The sequence below is a fragment of the Callospermophilus lateralis genome, chromosome 3 (genome assembly GCF_048772815.1).
Source record: "Callospermophilus lateralis isolate mCalLat2 chromosome 3, mCalLat2.hap1, whole genome shotgun sequence".
Lineage (NCBI taxonomy): Eukaryota > Metazoa > Chordata > Mammalia > Rodentia > Sciuridae > Callospermophilus > Callospermophilus lateralis.
The window spans coordinates 165,045,221-165,071,537 of record NC_135307.1 but is presented as its reverse complement, the minus strand read 5'-3'; the positions used below and the strand labels follow the sequence as shown (position 1 = coordinate 165,071,537).

Genomic DNA, 26,317 nt, shown 5'->3' with positions numbered 1-26,317 from the left:
CTGCAGGAAGAAATCATTATTTTTTATAGTTAAGAAAAAAAATGTGTTAAAGTTCCTAAAGAATGACAGGCCATTGATTAAACCTCAGTTTACTGACTTACAAAAATCGGTTATAAAGGATAAAAATAGTATCACAACAATATAATATGTATACAGTTGTCCCTCTGCTTCCCTGAGATTTTCATCTGTGGATTCAATCAATAGTGAATAGAAAATGATTTTTTAAAAAATGCATCAGTACTGAACATGCACAGACTGTTCACTTTACTTTTATTACCTAAACAATGTAATATAAAAACTACTTACATAGCATTTATATTACATTGGGTTTTAGAGATGCTTTAAGGTATACAGGAGGATATGCATAGACTATATGCAAATACTATATACTGTTTTATGTAAAAGACTTGAGAATTCACAGATTTTGTGTCTGAGGGGGTCCTGGAACCAATTTCCTACAGATGTGAAGGTTGATCTACAAACAGCTGTAGACAGTGGAGAAAGGAATGCAAATCACAGGTCTGTGGTCAAATTACTGCACAACCTTGGGAGGGTCACTTAATCTGAGCCTAAGTTTCCTTGTTGCTGAAATAGTGAGAACACTTTCTGACTCATGGGGTTGTGAGGTCCAACTAAATTAATGCTTAGCACAGTGAGTGACATGCATGAAGTACTTTATAAAAGTGACAGCCAAACACACATAGAAAAAGACAAGTAGAAAAGATTATGTGGGTGCCTTTCTAATGTCCTCAAATATACACCTGCTGTTTTTGAAATGGGATATAAATGTTACACTGGAGAGAAAGGATGATCCAAACACACCATTTACCTCATTAAAAAGCAATTCTCGCCTCTGTTGCTTTCGAAGATCCATTTTTTTCACCGCCACTTGCTTTCCCGTGTGTTTCTCGCTTGCGATGCACACGATGCCTGTTGACCCTTCTCCGATTTTGATAAAGTTATCCAAGTATTCTCTGGGGTCTCCCGGGCTGACTACCAGCTGCAGAGCAGCCCTGAACTGTTCATGGGACACCCTGGAGGGCTGCTGGTCTGAGGAGGAGCCCCAGCTGGGTGGGGGGTAGGTGCTGGATGAAATGCTGAGAGAGCTCAGGTAAGAGGCTGTGGAGATGTACTGTGAACTGGTCTGCAGGGAAGGGTGGTGGTATAGGGTGGCTTTGTGATACCCAGAAGGGTACTGGTGGCTGCTTGAGGAATAGCCTGCTTTGCTTTGACTTTGAGGTAGTTTGGCGGGACCCCTGGGGTAGGTGTCAGACCCTGACAGTGGAGGACTGAGGACCATCTGTGCTCGATCATAATCCACCTGGAAAGACAGACATGGATGGAAAAGATTCACATGCTGGATCCAAATTGGGAATGGTCAGCTGGTAGAATGAAGGTCAATAATAGGTGATGAAAAGATATAACTGGGGCACCAACAGTACTGGTTACACTAAGAAAGAGTCTTCTCCCATCAGTGCACAACATAGGGGGAGTTTTAATTCATGTGTAATTTTCCCAGGTGTATTTGTGGCTTAACAGTATTTACTTGTTCAGTATTTTGGGCAAGAATTTCAGGGGTAGGAGGCCTTTTCCATGCTTTTGAACTCACAGACTTAAAAATGTTATGTACCATCCATATATAACATAGTACATCTATCTGTACAAGGGAGAACCTAACTCTTGGTACTAAGCAGCTTTTACTTTGGTGTAGACCATGAGGAAAATGAATGTAACAGTATTGCCAAGTAAGTACAAATATAACTGAAAGCAACCAAAATTTGCAGGTGTATGCATGAAATCTGTATATTTGGCTAGCTCCCAAAGGGATGGCAGCAAAGAACATTCCACTCTGATTTTGAAGAGTGGGTGGAGGGAATTTAGCAGAGAATGGGAAGGGCAGTCCAAGTAAGGGGACCATTCTTATAGGATTGTAGATGTAGGTCCCAAAAATCACTTCTTGGAAAGGATCAGGAAAGAGCCCTGTTCATCACTGGAATTGTACACAAACCACATCATACCATGTTCACCTTCTTGTCCAGGACAGAAAGTGCTAATGGATCAATATATCCTTTATTTTTTTTTAATAAGACCATATGACAACACAGTACTAGTTACATAGGTGGTACTCAAAAATGATTAGCTGATTTTGACCTCAGGCTCCTTCTTAACACAGCACCCCAAGAAATTTCTGTCTCTTTGTTGTGATATGCATAGAATGACATTAACTTGCCCCTGTATTCCTGCCATCTACTGTAAGGATCTATATCTACTCTAAGATGGTAGTTATAAGATGGTCATATATAGCTATTTGAAGTCAATAAGAATAGCTATTTGAAGTCAATAAGAATAAAATAAAAAATTGAGTTCCTCAGTCATACTAACTATATTTTCAGTATAAAATAACCATCACATCAGATATCATTCCCATGGATCATGACCTCCACTGAAATAATGACAACTGGACAGCACTGTTCTAGGTACAATGATTGTCCCCACTTAGTGAATTTATCCACTTATTCGACATACTAATATTTGAGCAACTGCTGTAAGCTAGGCACCCTTTCATATGCTGGGGAAGTGTTAACCAAATATCAAAATAGATGATCTTTCTGCCATCTTGGAATTTATATTCTAGAACAAGAAATAAATAAAAAATAAGGAAGTCAATAAATATATAGTATGTAGTTCATTCTTAAGTGACATGAAGAAATTCATAATAAAACAGACTAAGAGGGTTGAGAGTAATGGGGTACCATCTTGGATAGTATGGTCATGGAAGGCCTCTGTGAAAGGGTACCTTTGAGCAGAAATTTGGATGATGTGAAGGAACAACCACCATTGTTGTCTGGGTTTGGGATGGTCCAAGCAGAGAAAAGCACATAGGGGATTCTAGGCAGATCCAGACTTGGAAGTTTTGAGGGACAGCAAGAAATCTCCAGTAGAGTGGAGGGAGGGAGATTCAGAAAGAGAGCAGAGCTAGAGGGAAGATTATAGAGGCCTTGGCAAGGATGTTGGCTTTGGCTCTGAATGAGTTAGGCGCCAATGGAGGTTACCAAACCGAGAGAAGTAACATTGTCTGGCTCTCTCTGGCTGATGAAGGAGAATATATTTTGGAGGCAAACATAGAAACAGTAATGTACATTAACTGCTGTAATCCATGAGGGCTGAAATTAGGGTGCTTACTGTATATGGGGTAAGATACGGTGGGATCCAGGATAGGGCTTGAAAGTAGAGTTGCAAGGATTTGATGATGGGTTGGATGAGAAGTTTCAAGAGAGGAATCAAGATGACTCACAAGATTCTGGCTTGAAAAACAGGCCACTTAATGAGATGAGGACTCAGGGGCAGGAATAGGCTTGTGGGTGTAGTAGCAATGAGCCTCCAAGATGACTCCTGATGTTCCCTGACTCCCAATATTTACACTCTGTATGGTCTTCTTCCACATAGTATCAAGGTTGATCTGAGTGATCAAAGAATATGGAAGAAGTGATAATAAGTACTTCTCCTCCTCCTCCTTATCCTCCTCCTCCTCTTCCTTCTTCTTTGGGCTAAGTCAAAACAAGCTTGTGGTGTTTTTTTCTGTCACTCAGATCCCTTGCTCTGGCTTTTTGCAACTGCCATGTCATTATGGCTCTCAAGAATGCTATGGAGAGGTCCATGTGGTGAGGAAAGGAGGCCTTCTGCTAATAGTTAGCTACAAACTTAATTCTTAAGCCAACAGCCTTGTGAGCCATCTTAGAAATGGATCCTCCAGTCGCAGTCCAGCCCTCAGATGACTGTAACCTCATGAGAGATGCTAAGACAGAACTGACCAACTAAGCCCTCCAAAATTCCCAACCAAGAGAGACTAATGTTTGTTATTTTAAGTTTGGGGAGTAATTTGTTGATCATCATTTTTTCTTTTTCCCAGGAGATAGTTCGTGTTAGAGCAATTGATAACTAATTTCATGGGAGACCTGGCCCAAGAAATTGTGTGAGATGATAAGTGTCTATTGTTGTTTCAGGCCATTAAATCTTGGAATGATTTGTTATACAATAATAGATACCTAATACATGGGAGAAAATCAAGAGTTCTGCTATGGCTGGCTTAAGTTTGAGAGAGTTATTAAACATCCACATAGCGATGTCAGTTAGGTGACTTAGATATGCCGAAGACAAGGGAAGAGTTGAGGAATCTGTGAATCATCAGGGTTTGATTGGTATTAAAGCCATGATGCTGAATGTATAGGAAAAGGTCAATGGATTCCACCATCTCAGAAAAAGAAGGTGTACAAGCATCTTGAAAAAAAGGAGCAAAGAAGGAAAGGCCAGTGATGTAGAAAGAAAACCAAGGAAGTAGCGTGTTCTAGAGGCCAAGCAGGAGGTATTTAAAGAATTTAAGGAGTAATGAAGCATGTGAAATGCCTCTGAGAAGTAGGATGAGATCCATTACTCAGTGGATCCATCAAGATGGTAGAAGTAGGCAGATGTCTCAAGCTCCCACACCATCATACTGCAGAAAAGAAGAGCTATTCCATCAAATTAGGGCACAAGGACTGTATCCAATGTGTTTTACCATTCTCAGTTCTTTTTTTTTTATATTAGTTTCTTGTTTATATTACATTTTCTTGATGCAGGGAAATTGTATTTCAAAAATAGTGTCTACCAATTTTAGTATATTTCACATTTTATCCAAACAACATGCCTGTTTCCTCCTCTTTTTTAGTAATAATTCTGCAGTTGACCTTCTTTTTCTTTTTTTTTTTTCTTCTGTACTGTTCATTGGCTTTAAATGATAGGGCTGCCCTGTGCAGCCCTTCTGGCTTTAAGAAACTACACTCCACTCAAGTGAACTCACCCGTTCAGTTAACTTCAAAACCCACCAACAGGTAACCAGGGCATCGCAGGTACAAGGTCCATTAAGCCGGGACCCTGTCCTGAATGCAGAAGACTTTCATGTAAGGATGAGTCCTGACCTGATGGCTTTAGTTAAATCACCTAGCCTCTCTAAGCCTCAGTTCCCTAATCTTTAAAGCTGAATAATAATAATAATAATAATAATAATAATAATAATAATAATAGGAACTCCACAGGGTTGAATACACAATGGTTTCAAACAATGGCTGGCCAATACATTCGAGGCAGTGTTATTGTTATAAAGTACATAGCACAACAGTATAACAGTAAAATAAAAAGTGATTTAATAAAAAGTGATATTAATTAAACTAGTAAGAATTTATTGAAGATGTATAATGTAAGGTGCCATATATATTCCTGAAAATGAATTCTCAAAATAATCAGACATGGTGCCTTACATTGTAATATATTGACTTTAAAATATATTGAAAAAAATATATTACAATGAAAATATTCTATTAGAAAACAGGCTGATTTTTTTTCTAAGGCTATGTATTTGTGTTACACAAGGAAAATTCTTCTATGTGTCTATATACACACACAATGGTGGGGAGAGATTAATGTCAATGTAAGTTAAACAGATGGATCTTCCTTTAAATTGGTCTTTGGATTTACAAAGTCTAGGCTAGTCAGCAAGGCCAGGGTGTGCGGAGAAGCAAAGTCTTTGATTTTTATTTTTGAAAGTGTGTCATGGGAACCTTTCCATGCTATCATCTCCCTGGGTCTTTCCTGGAGGATTTGTTTTTGCACTTTAAACAAAATTGCATTCATTCACCACAAGCATGTATAACTGATCTCCGAAGACACATTACACACAGGAAAGCTGTGTCCCACAGGAATTGGAAACACTGCTGCACACTGCATTAGGTCCCTTCTCCCTTATCGCCTGTCAGCAGCATGATTGGGGTCTACTCTTAACATCTGGCTGTGGCACAAAGAAGAGGGCTCCTGCCTGCGTGAGGGGGACAATTTCCAGTTACAGAAGGAAGGCAGCAGTCAGAGTTCTTTGCTGGGAGCTAAACATCTTTGAAATTAGTTCTTTTAGACAAAAAGGTGCAATTATCTTTTACGGCTGCCGGTAAGAGTGCAGACTTTTCAAAAAGCAGTAAAGGACAACCCCTACCCACAAGAGATAATTTTCAGAACCAAACTCAAGTACTCAAAGAAGAATGAACTGTTTGCTTCTGAAAATGGAACATGTGATCTTTCCCCAGGGCTTTCATCTATTCAAGGGGAGAAGAGAGGACAAATAAGCTGAAGGAGAAGTACATGAGTGATCCTGGTTGTCTCCACCATGTTGCTGAACCATGACCTTCAGTTGGTTCTGAACCCAACTGTGGATTCCATGATGGTACACTTCACTGACCCACACATTTGTGACCAGCCTCGTTATTTTACACTCTGAGAATCAACTAATGAGCACTTTATTACACTTTGTGGATGGTAAAACTGAGGCTCATGGAGATGAAATTCTTCCCAAATCAATCCAAGGCAAATGGCCCCATGCTCCCAATAGGATTATGCAACCAGATTCTTCTACTTAGTCCAGTCCTTTGTTGCCATGTTCCATTGGTCAGGACACTGGTACTATTTGCCTGTTTTCTTGCCTGCCTTGGCTTTTCTACCATTACTTGCTACCCCCCTCCCCCTTATCTATATAATCAAGGCTGGAACACTTTTTTCCTCCCCAAATGCACAGGCATTTTACTGAAGTCAAAGTGTGGCTTCTTTGATTAAGCAACTGCTTTATTAGAAGCTATTCTTACTGGACTGATAAATATGAATGTTAATAATGATATTTGTTATTAATGCCAGGAACTATTCAAGGCACTCTATTTATTACTGCATTTAAACCACAAGTTATAAAATAAGCCCCATAATTATTCCATTTTACCAATAATGTGACTGAGGCATAGTAGGTTGAAATACGTCATGCAAAGGACCCAAGGCTACTAAGAAGTTAGAATTGAAGGTTCCAGTCCAGAATCATTTAAACACTTGAATTCTTCAGGAATTCACAGAGACAGGTTACAGTGACAAAGTGGGGGGTGGGGCACAGTCAAGACAGACAGAGGTGGAAAGACTGCAGTGACAACTACAGAGATAAAGCCTGGTCACGGTGTTTCACTGGGGGTCCAGATGTCTGAGCAGTTTAGAGGAAAATGTAAGAATTGGACCAGAAAATGATGAATGATAATGCCTAGGGGAGAAGAATGGAAGAAAAATAACTGAAAAAAAAAAAATCTTGGCTGAGAGAATTAAGCTTAAAACACACACACACACACACACACACACACACACACACACAAATAGCCATCACAGCAAAATAAGTAGATCACCTATGTACATAATTGGTTCAGCTTCAGTTTTGCTTTGGTCAGAGAAGAACTTGGTGTTTGTTTATATCAACGCTCAAGCTGTTCTTCTTTATGTTCTTTTCAGCAAGAAAGCTGAAGCTTTTTCCTGTGATAAGTTCTCCTCGCCTTAAACATTTAGAATTATTTGATTTTCCTAGTATGAATTGTCTTTACTCTTGATGATAGCCTATATTTGACAATAGGTAAAACATAAATGATGAACTTATCTAAACCTACAGTTTTGCACACATGTGCTCATGCATGTTAAGAAAAGTGTGCAAAGGAGTGAACCTTGAATTGCATGCTCTTCTCTACAATCTTATTTGATAATATATTCCAGAAGAAAAAGGAGTAGGCATGCAGTTTATATGAGCAGGACTATCTACTGTATCATGAAAGAAATGTGGGATCCAATCATTTAGTAAAATTGCAGTGCAATAGAATTGGACCTGAGGTTAGTGAATCCAATGCTCCATGTCATTTCCAAAAGATTTATGTATGTCATTTACCCTGGAAGACCTTATTGCACAAGCTGGGAGCTGCGGAACAGGAGAGAAAAGCAGCTATGGAGGAGAGAAAACAATAGATACCACAAAGACTTTCTTTCCATTCCATTAGAAAAAACAATCTTGGATTTTTGAAACAAATAACTCCTTAGGAATGAGGCCATAGTTTGCATACCTTAAGGGGGAATTTCCATATGGTTTGGTGAAATCAGAGAAGAGTAGATGGATTGTTTTGCAGAGTATTACCCAGGCTGCCAAACTCCTGAGCTGCAGTATGAAACTACTAATGGTCATTGAAAATCTGCCACATTTTGAAAAGGAATTCGTTCTACAGGAATCTTTAAAATTACTGACAGAATGATTAAGTATTTGTGATTTCCTTCCTTTTTTGAAGTGGTTAAGTACATACACTTGGTTTTTAATTTCCTGATACCATTTTTAGTATATCATACAATTAATTCTTACAGAAACATGCTTTTTCATGTCTCTATTCAAAATCGAAAAAGGCCAGGAGGTGGGGGGAAAGGCTGTATTACATAGGAATAAATAATATCCAGTTAACAATCCAGCTCAACTACCCTTTCACACACAGGGCAGCATCCCAAAGATAGGGTCAGACACAGGCTTGTGATTTATCAAAATTATAAATAATTATAGCAATGAATTCATTTAATCAATCAACTTCAGCAGAGGTATGCTGGGGTAGACAGGGCATAAAGCTCCACACAGCTATCAATTGCTCCGATTACAGCTGGCTGTCAGCCAGAATTCCCCTGATCCATGTTAGTTAAATGCACATTAATCTGAATTTGGCAGTGTAATCAAGGACCTAACTGAACTGTGAAATTGAATTCTGCAGTAGAACATCATTTGACCATTTTGTGCCAAGACTGGAGGAAGAAAAAAAGCCTTGGTGAGGGAAGGTGGGAGAAAGAAAAGGAAGAAAAACAATTCTGCTGCAGCATCTATCTGTCACAGCAACCTTGGGCATTGAGGACAGGGAGGAGGTGGCTGGATCGCGCTGGACTGGGGTGTGGGTGTTAATGGGGACTATGAAGTGCTCTGTAAAAGGTGGAGAGTTACAGGGGATGGGAGGAAGAGGCTTTCAGTGCTTAAGTGGATCTCCAATACACCTTTTGGGAGCACAAGGAAACAAAGAGACTGCTCATCCCCTCTTAAAAACAGAACAAAATACAATCACAGATCAAGTGCTGCTTGCTTGCTCTACATAAATCAAATTCACAATCAAAGAGAATCATAGTACTCTATTATCTGACCAGGGTAAGGACATCTTGAATTGTCCTGACTCGACTCAAGGAAGAATGTTAACAGGACCAGCCTTGGCTTTGGGGAAGGAAAAATGATGGCTAGTAAGAATTCTGGGGAGAATCATTAACTTGCTTTTTCTGCAGGAACATTTCAGAGACTGGTAATTAGGGCAAGGGGATTCATGAAGTCTGGTTGTGACTTACAGTTCCAATTTTCCCCACACTGGGCAGGAAACACCACTGATAGGGAACTATTCCCCACTTGCCCTCGTGTGGGTAGACCAGCTGGCCTATGGCTGATGGATTCTTCTAACTCCATCTTTGGATTTCCACCCTCTGCTGTTCTGATCTAGGTGGTTAAACCTAACTGCTCCAGTCTGTCTTTCAAATTGCAGGGTGTTAAGGGACTATTTTATCTCCAACTGCATTCTAAAAAAATAGTTGCTGCTACTCCTGCTTGAGGCAAAACTTCAACTAGTACCCAGCCATGGTTGATCTCTTCTGAGACACTTATTTTCATTTAATAACCCTATTCCATAGTGAATATTTCATTCACCCTGGTGGGATGATAAAGGGGCATAGGACACAGTTTCAGCTGATGTTTAATTTCAAAAAAAAGAGGGAAGCACACATGACCACTGTCAATGAGTAGTAGTAATAAGCAGACCCTGGTGGCACCTGTAAAATCAAGCTGTCTCCCTAAGGTGCTAATGCAGGGGGCTTGCAATGTAGGTTAAGTTCTAGATGGTTACACACTTGCAGGATTTCCACACTGCATGTAGGACAAAACTATTTGCCATTGTTGATGGTTTTGCCAGGAATCTCTCCCAACCATTCTATCAGATTCCCATCTAGGCATGTAGAAGCATATACCTTCTGACATGAAGTTTAAAGAGCCATGTACTTCTTTGCCTTACAAAATACATGGTGAATGCATGCTGAAATGCATGTTCAGACAAGCATTTCATGACCTCTGCAAATAGGCAAAGCCAGCATCCACAAAGACTAAATCCATAATCAGCAGGCTCAAGTACACAGGCATTTCAGGCTCTTCTTCTACCTCTCAATCGGCATATCCAATTAATCCCCCATAGTTGCTGCTCCAAACCTCAAGAATGCATCCTCTATTCAAGAGCAGTGCCACAGAGCAGATTGCTCTGACCTGTGATCCCTCATAGCCTGCAGCAATGCTGAGGAACTCTGTGCCTGTGGGGATTGGCTCCTTGCCTCAGCTGTATTGTTCAAATGTGTCAGAGCCTTCTAGAGAACAGGGATGGACAATACCAGCTCAGAATCATTTTGTTTTTAATTTGGTAATGGGAAAACCCACACAAAATGACCAAAATACAATTAACTTTGAACCCCATGAGCATTCACAGGAAAATGCATCCATTCATATGCTAAAGTCTCTATCAGAAGGGACAGATGTTAGAGTTGTCACACTGAATCACCACTTTAAATGCTTTATGAACCTAAATGAACACCCTTTAGGAGCATTTGCGTACAGAAAACAAACCTAAAGGCAATAATACCTATTGTTACATTAAATGATTTGGTTCATCTTTTTCTCTTCCTTTCTTTCTCAGACTTTTTAGTGCAGCCACCAGGATTTATTAACAATGTCATTTCATAAGGTATTAGGTCCCTAACCGGTCTCTGAAAGGTGTTCTACTGGGATCCTCAGTAGAAAAGGAGCTGATAGTTTTGTTCCTGGCCATGATGCATGCCATAAAGAACAGTGAATCATTAAGCTACTGATGCAGGAAGACTCAGCACACCGAGTTTAGTGATTTTTCCTTCCAGAGAAAGCAAAGTGATTACTATGCAGTGGAAAACCATTGCATAGGTGACCCCAGAAGAAAGGTCTAGGGAATCCTGACAGACTTTTATTTACATCCATCATTCTTAACTCCTTAGACCCCTTAATGTGCCATCTGTCTGTGACACCCTGGAATATAGCACTGGTCACCCTTGTTGTCCTAAGCAGAGGAGGTGATAGGGTGAAATAGAGTGTTTTTGTGGTTTTTTTTAGATATATAATTAGACGGTTTTCACTTAGCCTCTGGCTCCCTTGAAAGGTCTGAGAATTTCACTTCCATTCTACAAAATGAGGCAAACATTGGTGGCATCGGGGTCCCCAAGCCAGCTCAGTTGCCAAGGTTTTGTATGTCCTTGAGGAAATCACTAAGCTACTCTGGAGTTCTGTGACCCACTTGTCTAAAATGAGGACAGTCATAATTATAGGTTGTGCAGAGGGGCCATGCAAGTGGTCAGACAGAATTTGTTCTCATATTTTGAGAATATATAAAAGATTATACAGAGAGAAAATGTCTATGACCAGCACATGTGTATATGGTGACATGTTTTCCATACAGAAGTATTCCTGGGAATAAAAATACTGAGCGCCTGCCATATGCTAACTCTTCTCTGTTTATTCATCTTTTTAAATTCTTACCCCAAGTTCAAAGCTTTAAACCATTCTACAGATGAAGAAGCAGAGGCACAGACAAAACCACACAGTTAGTTAGTACTCCAAGGATTCAACTTTGCAGTTTATTTACAAAACCTAAACTCTTCTCCTAAGCACTTGATCAAGCTACAGAGTGGTAGCTACAGAGTGGTGGTTCTCAACCAAAGTGATTTTATATTCCTCTACCTATGAGGCATTGGCAGTTTGTGGAAATATTTTGGTGGTTACAAGAGGGAGGGAGGCAGGGTGCTTTTGGCATCTATGGATAGAGGTCAAGGATGCTATTGAATACCCTATAATGAATAAATAGGACATCCCCTCATAACAAATAATCAGTAGGTCCCAAATGTCAATAGTGTCAAGTTTAGAAACCCTACTATTAAGTGGAACTGGATTGTTGTATTAATAGCTAACTTAATTGTCAATGCAGCTTCATTATTTCAGGTATTAAAAAGAGTTGTAAGAAGGTAGGTTAAAGCCTCGCACTCCCAGAAGCTGCCTCGTGCCATGGAGGTTGGATCCCGTGTCTAGTGAAGGGGCTAAATCCAGAGTTGGATCCCAGCTTTGCTGTGAGAGGACTGGCCAGGTAGTTACTGAGTCTCTCAAAACCCTTTTCCTCATCTGTACAACAGAGGCAAGAGTTCTTACATGATGGGGCTGTGAGGCTCCAAGATAATGTGTGTAACTAGCATGCAGCAAATGCCTAATGAACTGGTAGAACTGTTAATATGCTGGGGTTTCTCAGTGGTTACAGTCAGAGCAAGAAATGGATGTGCTAGGTCAGCACCAACACACAAGCCAGCAGCTGCCTGGTCCCTGGAGAACATCAGATGAGCCACATCACAGTGGCAATATGTCTAGCCAGCTCTCCTCTCTCTAAGGCAGATGTATCTTCAAGGGAGTGTGGAAAGCATTCTCTCTCCATATCTGACAGTTTTTATAGCTCTGTGGTATAAATGGTACTGTATGGTTTTAGTTTGACTTTTCCCCACCTCAAAGTTTTGCCTGCTCATCCCCAGTGAAAAACATTTAAAAGTGGAGAGTAGAGGTTCATATCATTAGATTTCATGACACTCTTGATTCCTGTCATGCTAACAGGAAAATCAGGTAGGAGATAACTTTGGAGGAGTTTTTACATGAGTTAACATTACTATTTTTTATTTTCTTTAGGCAAAAATACAAAACTAGTGTCAAACACACACACACACACACACACACACACACACATACACACACACCCTCCTTATTTTTGCTCCATCTGGAAATCTCCATGAGTTTTATGTTTTCTCTCACTATTGGAGGTGTAAACATTATTCGCCCTCCCCTAGAAATTGCTATGGGGCAAAGCCAAAAGATATGAGTCGTGATTGCTATTTCTTCCCTCAGCTGGAAATTCAAATGCAATTGGTAGATTTCAAAGAGTACAGTTCTAAAGACATAGGCACTTAAGTCTTTTTAGAGAGATGTTGTATTTTTAATCAAGCAAATGCTTTAATTATCAACATGCTTCCTGCCCTCACTCTCCCATAAAACCTGCTCATGAATTTCTCACAGGTTTTCTATAGAAATACAGAGGAGTGGAATGCTCCTTAGAAGCTCTGATTGTAAGGGCTGAGAAGCCCTTGGTTGATATTACCATGAGTGAATATGCTGATATAATTTTCCTGAGCCACAATAGTTTCTGCATTATTTCTGGGGTTGTTGGCAGGCCAGATTTCAGGGCAGGTCTGCTTTGACTTATATTTGGAAGTCTGTAGGAAGAGGAGTCTTCAAGGAATGATGAAGATTATTCCTTCTCTCTCTCCTTCCTTCCTCTTCTTAGCCAAAGAGGAAGGCTGCTTTGTACTTAAATGGATTTTACTGGAAAATTCAGTTAAATTCCCCAAATAACATATGCCCATATAGGGAGTAGGTGCTCGTTTGGAAGAAACACCAGACTTGAATTTTTGCCTTTGTTTTGCAGACAGCTAATTATGAAATTAAGTATGTTGTGTGACTCTTTGGACCTCAGTTTCCTCTTCTGGCAAACAAGTGGGCAGGGATTGCTGGTGTTGAGTTAAATTCTAAAAAGCTCTAGGGATTAGACCAATGGGAAAAATGAATAAAATAGGCTGGGCAGAGCATTTTCTAAACTGGGGATCCTATGTCTCCTCTAAGGAGGTGAACTTTATGCCTAGATGATTCTACTCTAATGCTGTGTGAAAATGTGGACACAGGGATGCTAGACCACTTCCCACCCACCATTTTTTTTTTCCAAAAGAAGCTTGAAGCTCCAAAAATTGAGACTTCTAAGTAAAATATCTTGAATTTCCAATTTTCACGTTGGAAATGAATATTTGGTGAGCCAAACATGTCATTTGGACTAAATATGGCTCCAGGGTTGAAAAGCTGCCAACTCTGAGCAACATTTTTTCTATGACTATGACCAATAAGAGCTCTCTAATGTGTGTTCAACCATACTACATACACGCAAAATTCCATTCTTTACTCCTAGATAAAATAACCATCAACGTTTGATGCCTGCAGATGTAACTCAAGTCAGCTATTGAACATGCTTAATTTGCTTATTTGATCCTAGAACTGTTTCCTCTGACATGGAACTACAGAGTGATATGAATAGGAAAACAAAATAAACTACCTCATGTATCATGATACATGCATAGGACTCTACACGACAGTTGTTTTATTAGACTTTTTCCCAATAATCTACCTCCCAAGATTGATGGGAAGTGAAGGCATTTATGATACCTTGACCATGGGCATCCAAATACATTAACATGATGAGGAGAAAAACACTGTGGTTCTTTGCATTTTAGCTGGAGATGTATATTTGAGTTCTTCCTTTCTCAGAACTTATTTTTAATTTTATATCTTGGGAAATAAAATAGTAGCTTTTCTTTTCTTTCTTTTTTCTTAAAACATAGCTTTAGTCGCTTCCAGAATATCCCTAAATGGCTTCTCTTCAACATCTTGGAGAAGGTTTATGAGAAATAACAAGCAAAGGAAAAATATTAGCTATCTATAGTCAACAAAGCAGACACATGTAGGCAAGTTTGTTGTTATGGTTTGGATATGCGGTATCCCCCGCTCCCAACACTCCTGTGCTAATGCAGGAGGTAAAATGATTATATTACTAGAATCTAAACCTAGCCAGAGACTTAATGCACTTGATCAGTTAATAATTTGAAGGCACTACTGTACTGGGTGATAACTGTAGGCAGGCGGGGACCGGCTAGAGGAGGTGAGTCACTGGGGACATGGGGACATTATCCCTCTGGCTTTCTCTCTCTCTCTCTCTCTCTCTCTCTCTCTCTCTCTCCTGGCTATCATACATGAGCAGTTTTCCTCTGTCATGCCCTTCTTCCATGATACTCTGTATTACCAAAGGCTCTGAACAATGGAGTTCGACAACCATGAACTAAGATCTCTGAAACTGTGCGCTCAAATACATTTTGCCTCCTCTAAGTCATTCTTGTCAGGTGTTTTTATCACAGAGCTGAAAATCTAACTAACCCGCTTTCCTTCCAGAGTTTTTTATTGTGCTGCCCATCAAACTGTTGAGCAGAATTCCTTTGGTACAGATGTGGATGCTGTCCCTTCTAGAAGTCATGTCCATCTCAACTGGCTTGAGACCTTTGTGTAATTCACAATCTACCACCAAGCGCTGCATTTTAATTGTTGTTGTATAAGTGAGACACAAAGACATTCCTAAGTTCCCATGGGAAAATCAGCTCCTTGCAAACTCTCTAAGGTATTTCCAAAAGGTTTAGATCCTCATGGCAAAGTCAGTGCTGTGAATAAAGATTTGGTAACTTCTCCAACAGTGTTTCTCCAACTTTGGTAAATCATGGACCAGTCTAATTTCAAAGCAAATTTCCACTAGTCAACATTTAAAACATTTTTTTAAAGACAAGCTAAGAATTACAAACAAAATTTTTAAAAAAGTATAACAAAATAGCCCATCAACTAGCTACTATCTATTACCCCTCAAATTTCATGGAAGTGTTACATCAAAACTAAGATTGTTAAGGACATGCTCTTAAAATATAGGTCTGTACCCTGAGTTGGATAAAATTAGCTTTATAAAAACTCACCACATTTTCCTGATTTTTGTTTCCTATTGGCCAGGAACATGAAGACTTTGGGAGAATGTGGTAACCACTATATTAATCCCTCCGGTGGCCTCAAATTGTTAACTCCTTAATGGAGAACTTAATAAAACATGATCACAAAGTATTTAACATCAAGATATCAGAAAATCTTTCAACTAGATAAGACCCTCTTTGCCTTTTAATCTGAAACCTCATAGGAAGATCTGAAATGACAGATTTTGAATTTAATGAAAGAAGGACCTTGTCTGAAAACCTCTGCACTTGGGTGGAAATAAGGTGGGATTTGGATATGGATTTTTATGGAACAGACAAGCAGACTCTTTTGAATCTGACTCTATAGGCAGCCAGTTCTAGTACCCTCTTTGTGGAAGGTGAGAGAAAAGAGGCAGCACACTTTACCTTTGGAATGCACATTGTGGGCTCGGACAAGCGAGGGTAGGTGTAGGAGCTGTAGGAGTGTCCCTGGGGATGGGTTTTAAATGCACTTGCTCCGAAGGGCATCATGGGTTCCTGCAATCCTGAGCCTGACCTGGACCTCTGCCGCATGGCCGGCTGAGGGCTCCTCTGATTCAGGTACGAGGACTTTGGCCTCCTCTCGTAGTCGTCCAGGCTGGGTCCCCAGTCACTTTCGCTGTACACCAGACTCTCCTTGGAGCACCCGCTGGTCCCTGCAGTTCTGGAAGGCGTGAATTGGAATGGGTAATCCAGCGGGGAGCTACTGGAGGCCCGCTGGTAGTCCCACTTGAAGTCACTATAGTCACTTGGTTTGCTCAGTGAGTCCAAGTGTGCGTGGTAATCGACGGGGAATCTGGCCATGTCACTTTTCAAAGGCTTCATCTCGGAATAGTAGGCCTCCCCATGTTTCATCTTCATTACGTGCCCGTTTTGCTTGACTGCCTGGCTGCCTTTCGAGTACGCATCCACCTCGTCTCCGTAGAGACTCTTTTCCCGGTACTTCTCAGTGGCGTAGTCTGCAGTGGTGTCGGATTCGCTGGAATACTGTGAGAAGGTGATGAAGCCATTTTCTTCCGAGTGGCCTTGACCGTGGCTGGTGGCTCCTTGGTCCGGGGTGGGTGGGCTTTCTTTCCTCAGGGAGTTGGAGCGAGTCACAGAGATGTGGTCGAAATCCTCCAGCAGGCCGTTGATGGAGCTTTCCTTGCAGGGTTTGTTTCCTCTAACGATTGTCTGGGAACGATAAAGGGAATACTGTTTAGAGAACTAGACATTTCATGGTTAAAATATTGCTGGAAGAATTCTACCCTCACTCCATCCAATTTAAACCACAGAAGAAAACAGATGCCAGGGACATTTTAATTTAAAAGAAGAGGAAGAGGAGAAGGAGAAGGAGGAGAGAGGGAGGAGGAGGAGAAGGAAGGAAGAGGAGGAGGAGGAGGAGGAGGAGGAGGAGGAGGAGGAGGAGGAGGAGGAGGAAAGGGAGGGGGAGAAAGAGAAAGGAAAGAAAAGAAAAATGGTAAAGAAGAAAGCAGATGTCAGGAACAGGAGAGAGAGAGAGAGAGAGAGAGAGAGAGAGAGAGGGAGAGAGAGAGAGAGAGAACAAAAAATGGCTGATTTCACTAGCAAATAAAAACAATTGCAGCTTGCAAATGTATCCTTACTTATCTAAGCAGAGATATTAAACATCAAAATTCTACTTAGAAGACCATCTAGGCTATCACTCTCTTACTTACCAGCTTTATCCTTGCCCCCATTTTTGCAACTAAATAAGAAACCTAGCCATCTAACAAAGTTATGGTATTATATTTAGGTTCATAATGAATGGTTATAAAAAGCATGTTTGCCATTGTTTTACATTCATTATTCTGATGATTTGCAAAACTATTAAGCTTGACTATTAACTAGAAATGGGTGCTCTTTTTTTGTATATTTATGGAAGACATAATTGATGCTATGAGACTTTATTGAACAGAAAGCCACTTTCTGAAACTGTAACTAGGGAACAGCATAGAGGTTATTGTGTAGTTTAATTTGTAATCAAATGTGATATTCTTATTAAATATGTAACTGTGATGCCTGTCGTGTGTATGCTTCCATACATCATCAATGTTGAATTTTGGATGGCTTGGTAATGATGCAGTTGTACCTGGGTCTTAGTGACAAAGTGTTCCCTTTAATAAACCTAAATAACACCAGATTATGAGGAACAGACAGAAACAGCAAATCGCTTACAGAGCCAGTCAACTGTGCCTTGACAATGACAAAGTTTGCAGCAAAATATGATGGGGGTGGATAAAAGAACAAAGAACAGAATGTTGTGACTTCCAGGATCTCAAGAGAAAAATACTTTGAGTGTAGCAAAGAGTTTAAAATCACCTCAATACAATAGGAAACTTCAAACTGGGAGAAAAAGACTAAGTTGGCCTGAAGCTTATGCTTTACAGATCAGAGTTTATCAAACTATTAGTGGTGAAAGAAAAGATTTTGTCTTTCTTCTTCCAAATAATCCTGAACTAATACTTTTACCTATTTCCTTTTCTTTTCAATAAACTTTCTATTTTAGAATATTTTTAGGTTAACAGGGAAGTTACAAAGGAAATGCAGAAATTTTCATTGATCTCTCATCCAGTATTTCTTGTTGTTGCCTTACTCTTAATGAAACGCCACCTTTATCAGGGTTTCATTTGTTTTCTTCTGTGCCTCCTCTTTATGATATTAAATTTTAGGTTCATAATGATTGGTTATAAAAAGGATAACTCTGGATGTCATTTATCTGTCATGTCTTCTGAGTCTTGTCTGGTCTGTGACAATTTCTAATACTTTCCTTGGCAGTTCTCTAAGGAGTACTAATTGAGGACCAGTATTTTGCAGAATGTCCCTCAGTTGGATTTGTCTGATGGTTTTTTCATGGCTAAACTGGGGTTATGGGTTTGGGGGAAGGAGGCAGCAGAGTTGCATTTCCAGCACATCATATACAGGGTGAATCAACATGATTTACTACTGATGGTGTTAACCCTGGTCACTGGTTTGCCAGGTGTTTGCCAGGTCTCTGCATTGTCATTTACACCTCACGCTTCCCCATTGTGAGCAAGACACAGGAGCAGGCCAAACTCAGGGGTGGGCAGTTAAACTCTAGTACCTTCTTGGGGGAGTAGATATCCAAATGGAGTATTTAGCATCCTTCCGTACAGGAGATTTGTTTATGGTCCCCTATTTTTTTTTTAATCATTTATTTGTATCAGCACAGATGGACCCATGGATATTTATTAAATACTTTGGGTCAACTAATCTCATGTTATTTGCTTTGTTGCTCAAAAGGTTTCAGCTTCCATCATTGGGGGTTCTTTCAGGTTGGCTGCTGTATCCCTATGTAAATCCCTTTTCCGTTTATGTTCTGAGCACTTCCTTTCTTTCCATCACTACAAAATGCTCTTGGTTCATCTTTCCCCTGCCTCTGCCTCCAAATCAGTCATTTCTTCAAGGAGCTCTGGTTCTTTTCTTGGAAAATGATCTTAGAAATGAAGATGGGGATTCTGGGTGTACTCATCCATAGCTGGGTGTCACTACTTCTAGCCCCTCCCAGTGAAGAGAGCGAAAGGACATGTGCTTGTATACTAACCCATGTATACATACACATTTAGAATTCTATCTAGATATCTATATTAAGCTAAATATAAATTCATATTGATATCTCTGAATCTAATCCAGTACCACCAGGTTTTATTTTATCTTTCCCCCTTACTTATTTGTAACCTGCCTCACTAACAATGAAAATGTGGATCCTAGCATCTGCCATTCATTTACTTACTCTATCTCAGGATAATCGTGCAGCAGTTTTAGCATTATTAACCTACTCTAACAAGGGAAACACCTTTGTTAACTAGAGTTCAGGGTTTATGTCAAGATCATCTTGACTTCAACCTTAAAATTTCCATTCAAAGCAGTATTCCAAGATGGCTTAGGTGAGTATATTCCTTCTGTGCACTCTTCAGTGTAATAGTGGGTTCATTTAGATTTCTGTGAGATATTAGAAGAGTCACTGTTTCTGTGTAAAAATCAATCTGTGGCCTCACTGGGGAGTCTGCTGTTTCTGTTCACTTGTCACCATAGAGCTGGTGAAGTGTGTTCAGTTCATTGGTAAATTTATAGAAGTAAATTCAATAAATGGAATTTTGTTTGTTAATGTTGAAGAAATATTAATATTACTATGAGCTAAATGCTGTTTAAAGATAAAGACTGCCTATTGAATAAGAATTGTTCTTTAAAAAATGTATTTATTATCATTGTTTTGAATCTTAGCTGTAACGATTATGAGCTTTGTGATATTAGGCAAGTTAGCTAAACTTTTTTCCCCCCACATTTTTTTATTGGAGCATTATAGTTGCATATATTGGTGGGATTTATTGTTACATATATATACATACACACAATTTAACAATATAATTTGGCTAATAACACTCCCTAGCATTTCTTCCCTCCCTCTTCATCTCCCACCACTTGGTCCCTTTACTTATTTCCCTTTGACTTTTAGATCCACCCCCAATTTTCTTTTCCTTTATACGCTCTAGCTTCCACACATGAGAAAAATTTGCCATGATGATTTCTAGTTCCATCCATTTTCCTGCAAATGCTATCATTTTATTTTTCATTATGGCTGAATAAAACTCCATTGTGTATATATACCACATTTTTATTTATCCATTCATCCATTGATGAACACCTAGGCTGGTTTCATAGTTTGGCTATTATGAATTATACTGCTGTAAACATGGATATGCATGTATCACTATAGTAAAATATCTTTAATTCTTCATGATAAATATGGAGAAGTAGCATTGCTGGGTCATATGGTGGCTCCATATGTTGTCTTTTAAGGAGCCTCCATACTGATTTCTATGGTGTTTGTACTAATTCACAGAATTAAAATGATCATACATACCAAAAGCAATATACAGATTCAATGCATTGGTATTTTGACACCATCAAAATACCAATGACATTCTTTACAGAACTTGAAAAAACAGTCCTAAAATTCATTTGGAGGAATAAAATACCCAGATACCCAGAATAGCTAAAGCGATTTTAAGCCAAAAAAAAAAAAAAAAAAAAATCAATGCTGGAGGTGTCACAATACTTGACTTCAAATTATACTACAGAGTTATAGTAACAAAAACTCTATGGTAATGGCATAAAAGCAGACACATAGACCAAATATACACAACAGAAGATCCATAGACAAACCCATATGGATACATAGTTATCTGATCCTTGACAAAGGTGTCAAAAACACACATTGGAAAAAAAGACAGCCTTTTAAATAAAATGGTGCTGGGAAAACTGGCTATCCATATGTAAAATAATGAAACTAGACCCTTATCTCTCATCCTGCATAAAAATCAACCCAAAATGGATCAAAGACTTTGGAATTAGATTAGAAAATATGGAACTTCTAGAAACTAAGGTCAATGCTCCAACTTTTGGCACAGTCAATGACTTTCTCAATAGGACCCCTAAAGCTCAGGAAATAATACCAAGAGTTAATAAATGGGACAGCATCAAATTAGAAAGCTTCTATATAGCAAAGGAAACAATAAAGAATGTGAAAAGAGAACACCCAGGAGAAAATCTTTGCTAGTTACTTTTCTGACAGAGGATTAATATATAGAATATATAAAGAGCTCAAAAAACTTTACACTCCAAAACCAAATAACCCAATTAATTAATGGGCAAATGGACTAAAACCAGACACTTCTGAAAAGAAGAAATAAAAAATGAACAGCAATACATGAAATATGTTCAACATCATTAGCAATTAGGGAAATTAAAATCAAAACTACATGGATATTTCATCTCACACCAGTCAGAATGACAGTCATTAAGAATACATATAATTGCTGGGTGCAGTGGCACGTAGCTGTAATCCTAGCGGTTCAGAAGGCTGAGGCAGGAGAATCATAAGTTCAAAGCTAGCCTTAGTAAATGCAAGGTGCTAAGCAACACAGTGAGACCCTGACTCTAAATAAAATACAAAATAGGGCTGGGGGTGTGGCTCAGTGGTTGAGTGCCCCTGAGTTAAAATCCCAGTACCCCACAGCCCCCCCCCAAAAGAACACAAATAATAAATATTGGAGAGAAAATAGATAAAAAGCAACATTTTAATCTAACCTTTTAAAACACAGTAATTAAAATTTATTTATTTATTTATTGTGGTGCAGGGATTGAACATACTAGGCAACTGTTCTACCACTGAGTTATCCCCCTAACCCTCAAACCATAGTTTCTTAATCCTTAAAATGGCAAGAACAAATCCTTATCTCATAGAGTTAACATGATAATCTAATTAGATAATATGTCCTGGCATATAGAAAGTACCAATAAATAGCAGTTAGTTATTTAAATATATTTTTCAGTAATAGATGCTTAAATTAAGTTGATGATTTTGGGAAAATGGAAGCTACAAATAGTAAAAAGAAATCTCAGATTTATAAATTATAAATCTAAGTAGAAGACTTTAAAAATGACTATTTGTAATTTTAGATACCAAAAAACATAAGATTTGAACTAAACATAAGATTTGATTGGGTTATTTATTTATTTATTTATTTATTTTTGTTGCTTAGCTTTTTTAGTTCTTTATATACCCTAGAGATTGGTGTTCTATCTGATGTGTGAGAGGTAAAAATTTGTTCCCAAGATATAGGCTCTCTATTCATTTCACAGATTGTTTCTTTTGCTGCAAAGAAACTTTTTAGTTTGAGTCCATCCCATTTATTGCTTATTGGTTTTAATTTTTGCATTATAGGAGTCTTATTAAGGAGATTGGGCCCTAATCCCACATGATGGAGATTAGGGCCTATTTTTCTTCTATTAGACGCAGAGTCTCTGGTTTAATTCCTAGGTCCTTGATCCACTTTGAGTTGAGTTTTCTGCATGGCGGAGATAGTTTTGTTGCACATGGATTTCCAGTTTTCCCAGCATCATTTGTTTAAGAGGCTCTCTTTTCTCTAATGAATGTTTTTGGCGCCTTTATCTAATATAAGATAATTGTAATTTTGTGGGTTAGTCTCTGTGTTCTCTAGTCTATACCATTGGTCTATCAGTCTGTTTTGGTGCCAATACTATGCTGTTTTTGTTACTATTGCTCTGTAGTATAGTTTAAGGTCTGCAGACACTTCTCAGAAGAGGATATACAATAAATAAGCAAAAATATGAAAAAATGTTCATTATCTGTAGCAATTAGAGAAATGCAAATCAAAACTACTCTAAGATATCATCTCACTCCAGTCAGAATGGCAGCTATTATGAAGACAAACAACAATAAGTGTTGGTGAGAATGTGGGGGGGAAAGGTACACTCATACATTGCTGGTGGGACTGCAAATTGGTGCAACAAATATGGAAAGCAGTATGGAGATTCCTTGGAAATCTGGGAATGGAACCACCATTTGACCCAGCTATCCCTCTCCTCGTTCTATACCCAAAGGATTTTAAAACAGCATACTACAGGGACACAGCCACATCAATGTTTATAGCAGCATGATTCACAATAGCTAAACTGTGGAACCAACCTAGATGCCCTTCAGTAGAGGAATGGATAAAAAAAGAAAAGTGGCATATATACACAATGGAATTTTACTCAGCAATAAAAGAGAATAAAATCATGGCATTTGCAGGTAAATGGATGGAGTTGGAGAAGATAATGCTAAGTGAAGTTAGCCAATCCCCAAAAAACAAATGCCAAATGTTTTCTCTGATATAAGGAGGCTGACTCATAGTGGGGTAGGGAGGGGAAGCATGGGAGGAATAGAGGAACTCTAGATAGGGCAGAAGGGTGGGAGGGGAGGGGAGGGAGGGCAGAAGGGTGGGAGGGGAGGGGAGGGAGGGCAGAAGGGTGGGAGGGGAGGGGAGGGAGCAGGGGGTTAGCAAGGATGGTGGAATATGATGGGCATCATTATCTAAAATACATGTATGAAGACACGAATTAGTGTGAACATACTTTGCATACAACCAGAGATATGAAAAATTGTGATCTATATGTGTAATAAGAAATGTAATACATTTCACTATCATGTATTTAAAAGATAGAATCAATTAAAAAATTTAAAAAACAGAAGATTTTATCTCAAATTAATTACAATTGCTATTAAAATAAATACTCCTCATTAGAACTAAAAAAAAAAAAACCTGAATACTTTCAAAGCATTAGAACTCTATTGATATTTCTTAAAAACAATGTATCATCAGAAATTTAATAAAATTAAGACTTTCAAGATTTAAATTGAAAGATAGGCATGGAAAAGAAAGAGTATTGTAAGTACACCTAAATATTGACAGGGGTCACCTGGGGAGATTAAGAGTGATTCATATTTTAGACTAGTGTTTTTAAAATTTAATGTGCAAACAAGTCACCCAAGGGTACTGTTAAAGGGAGATTCTGATTCCCGAGGCCCGAGAAGAGGCCCAACATGCTAAGAAGCTCTCCGGTGCTGCATCTGCTGGTCTGTGGCTCAGACTGTGGATGTAATGGAATTAGTACATTTTTTCCAGATTTTCTGCAGTCAGGGTTACTTTTATAGTAAAAATATTATGGAAATATGCCTTTCAGTATATCAGGAGCCAGCACTACACACACACACACACACACACACACACGTATTAAATATATATTTAACAATATATACAATATAGTAGTAAATGTGTTATAGATATCATGTTTTATATATACACATATAATGTTTAGTATATATATACATATTGTGTTAAAATTACTTGATGCTATCGTCGGTATTGGTAGCTACACTGTTCAATATTTTCCTGTTTCCTAGGAGGTGAAATACTTTAATGATTAACCAAGATCTATGACCTTCATAGATTTCACCACTAGGCACCTTTGCTTCTTTAGCATCATGAGCTTACTTGGAAGCTATAATGCTTAGATTATTTGATGAGTAAAACTGGCATACTAGAAAAGTAAAAGTTGATTGCAGACACTAAAAGAAGAAATTTGAATATATATGTAAGAAAAACAAAATAAAACAAACAAAACCCAAGAAAAGTAAAGCATACTCTAATTAAGCCACTCCATTTCTTGGATCTCATTTTCAGCATTTGAAAATGTTAGTGGATTGTGTAAATGTATTTCTTTTCCAGGAAGCACATGCTTTTTCCTGTTTCAGTGAAAACCATTAACTCATTCCTAATGAACAGAGACTCACAAAATCTAAATGTTTAGTAAAACAAATTGTTGAGAAGCCTAAAATCATAAAATGAAAAAAAAAAATATCCTGACCTTATTTGATCAGGAAGGCCAGTTAAACCAGAACAGAAGCAATATTTGTTTTGCTGACTCTTGTTTCACTTATGGAATCAAAACTGGTAAAGCAATAACGAGGAAATGCAAACATATACAATTTTCCAACACTGTTTAACTAGGCTTTGGACTGGGAAAACTGCTGCTTAATACTGTCAGTACCTGATGTTTATGAAAGCAAGATTGTGCAGTTTAGGGAAATCAATAATGCAATCACCACAAAAATATCTGTGAATTTTATGCAGTGGAACCTACAGGCATTAAAATCAATGCAACCCAATCTATTTGAAGTCGTGGTTCTTATTGTCTTTCCATTGTACTCTGGACCAGCTTCGCATCTGTTCTGGCTCCTGGTGACAGCAGCCATATTTCATAGTGCTCCTTCCACAGGCTGGCGGTTGGTGATAAGCTATAATGGATCTGTCCAAGAGAACAGCTGTCTCCCCTTGTTCCTAGAGAAGAGATGAAAAAGTGCCTCTCCTCTCATAAACTGTATTGACCTTGACTATAATGAAGTGTGTAATTAACAGCTTTGCCCTAATAAGACCTCACATTTCTTTTTCAAAAACAATTTCTTCTCTGTACCTGAAGAATGAGTTTCATTTTGTCTTTCTGGGTAAATACTTCTCGAAAGGTCAATAAACCAAATATTCCTATGACTCAAGAATAAACCAACACTCTCCTAGCAAATATCTACTTTGAAACTGTCTACCTAAGTCCTTACTCTGTAGGGAACCAGTTCCTTTGTTTTTTGTTCAAGCATATGGCTGGAAACAGCTGGGTTTATGATCACAACAAAAACAGGCATATCTGAGATACATAGATCCTTATGGGAAAAATGCTGACTCTTGTTTGTGTTTTATAATATTACAATACCTTATGTCTATTTTCTTTCATATATGTATAATCCACGTGATTAGGAGGATGACATCATTCATTAAAAGACTCTTCATGGTTAGAAACCTTCACCAGTACCTGCAGTCTGAGATATTTTGCCCAAATTGTCTTATTCTTCAGGGATATGTGATACGCTACTATTCACCCAATTTCTCCTGCCCTTAATGTTGAGCAAAAAATCATATAACTATAATTACGTATATATATGTATATATATATATATATACATATATATACGATATGGTTAGCAAATATATGTGTGTGTGTGTGTGTGTGTGCTGCACTTCATTATACAAGGTATTGCTGTGAAGCTCTTCCCTGTCCCCCAGAGACCACATTCATATAGGTCTATAGGACCAATTCTCACCCATAGAATATGAACAGGATGTGACAGGTTTCCTTTCCAGGTAAAAGTTACAAAACAAACAACCCCCCTTTCCTCTCTATCTTCCTGTCTGCCAGCTGGATGGAGAAAGTCTAGCAAGATACTCTTAGTTGCTAAGGGATGACAGAACCATGAAATACCTTTTGTGTTCCAGGGTCTAGT

The 26,317-nt window shown here is 38.7% G+C and overlaps 1 protein-coding gene across 1 annotated transcript in view; it reads right to left on the bottom strand.

The window, feature by feature from the left end:
* Pak5 (p21 (RAC1) activated kinase 5) overlaps positions 1–26,317 on the bottom strand; it is a 98,664-nt gene that overhangs the window by 17,460 nt on the left and 54,887 nt on the right. Inside the window, exons 2-3 of the mRNA XM_076848961.2 lie at positions 16,009–16,794; positions 830–1,321 (exon numbers count right to left, since the gene is read on the bottom strand). Coding sequence (XP_076705076.2) covers positions 830–1,321; positions 16,009–16,794 — 1,278 coding nt within the window. The remainder of the gene's footprint in view (positions 1–829; positions 1,322–16,008; positions 16,795–26,317) is intronic.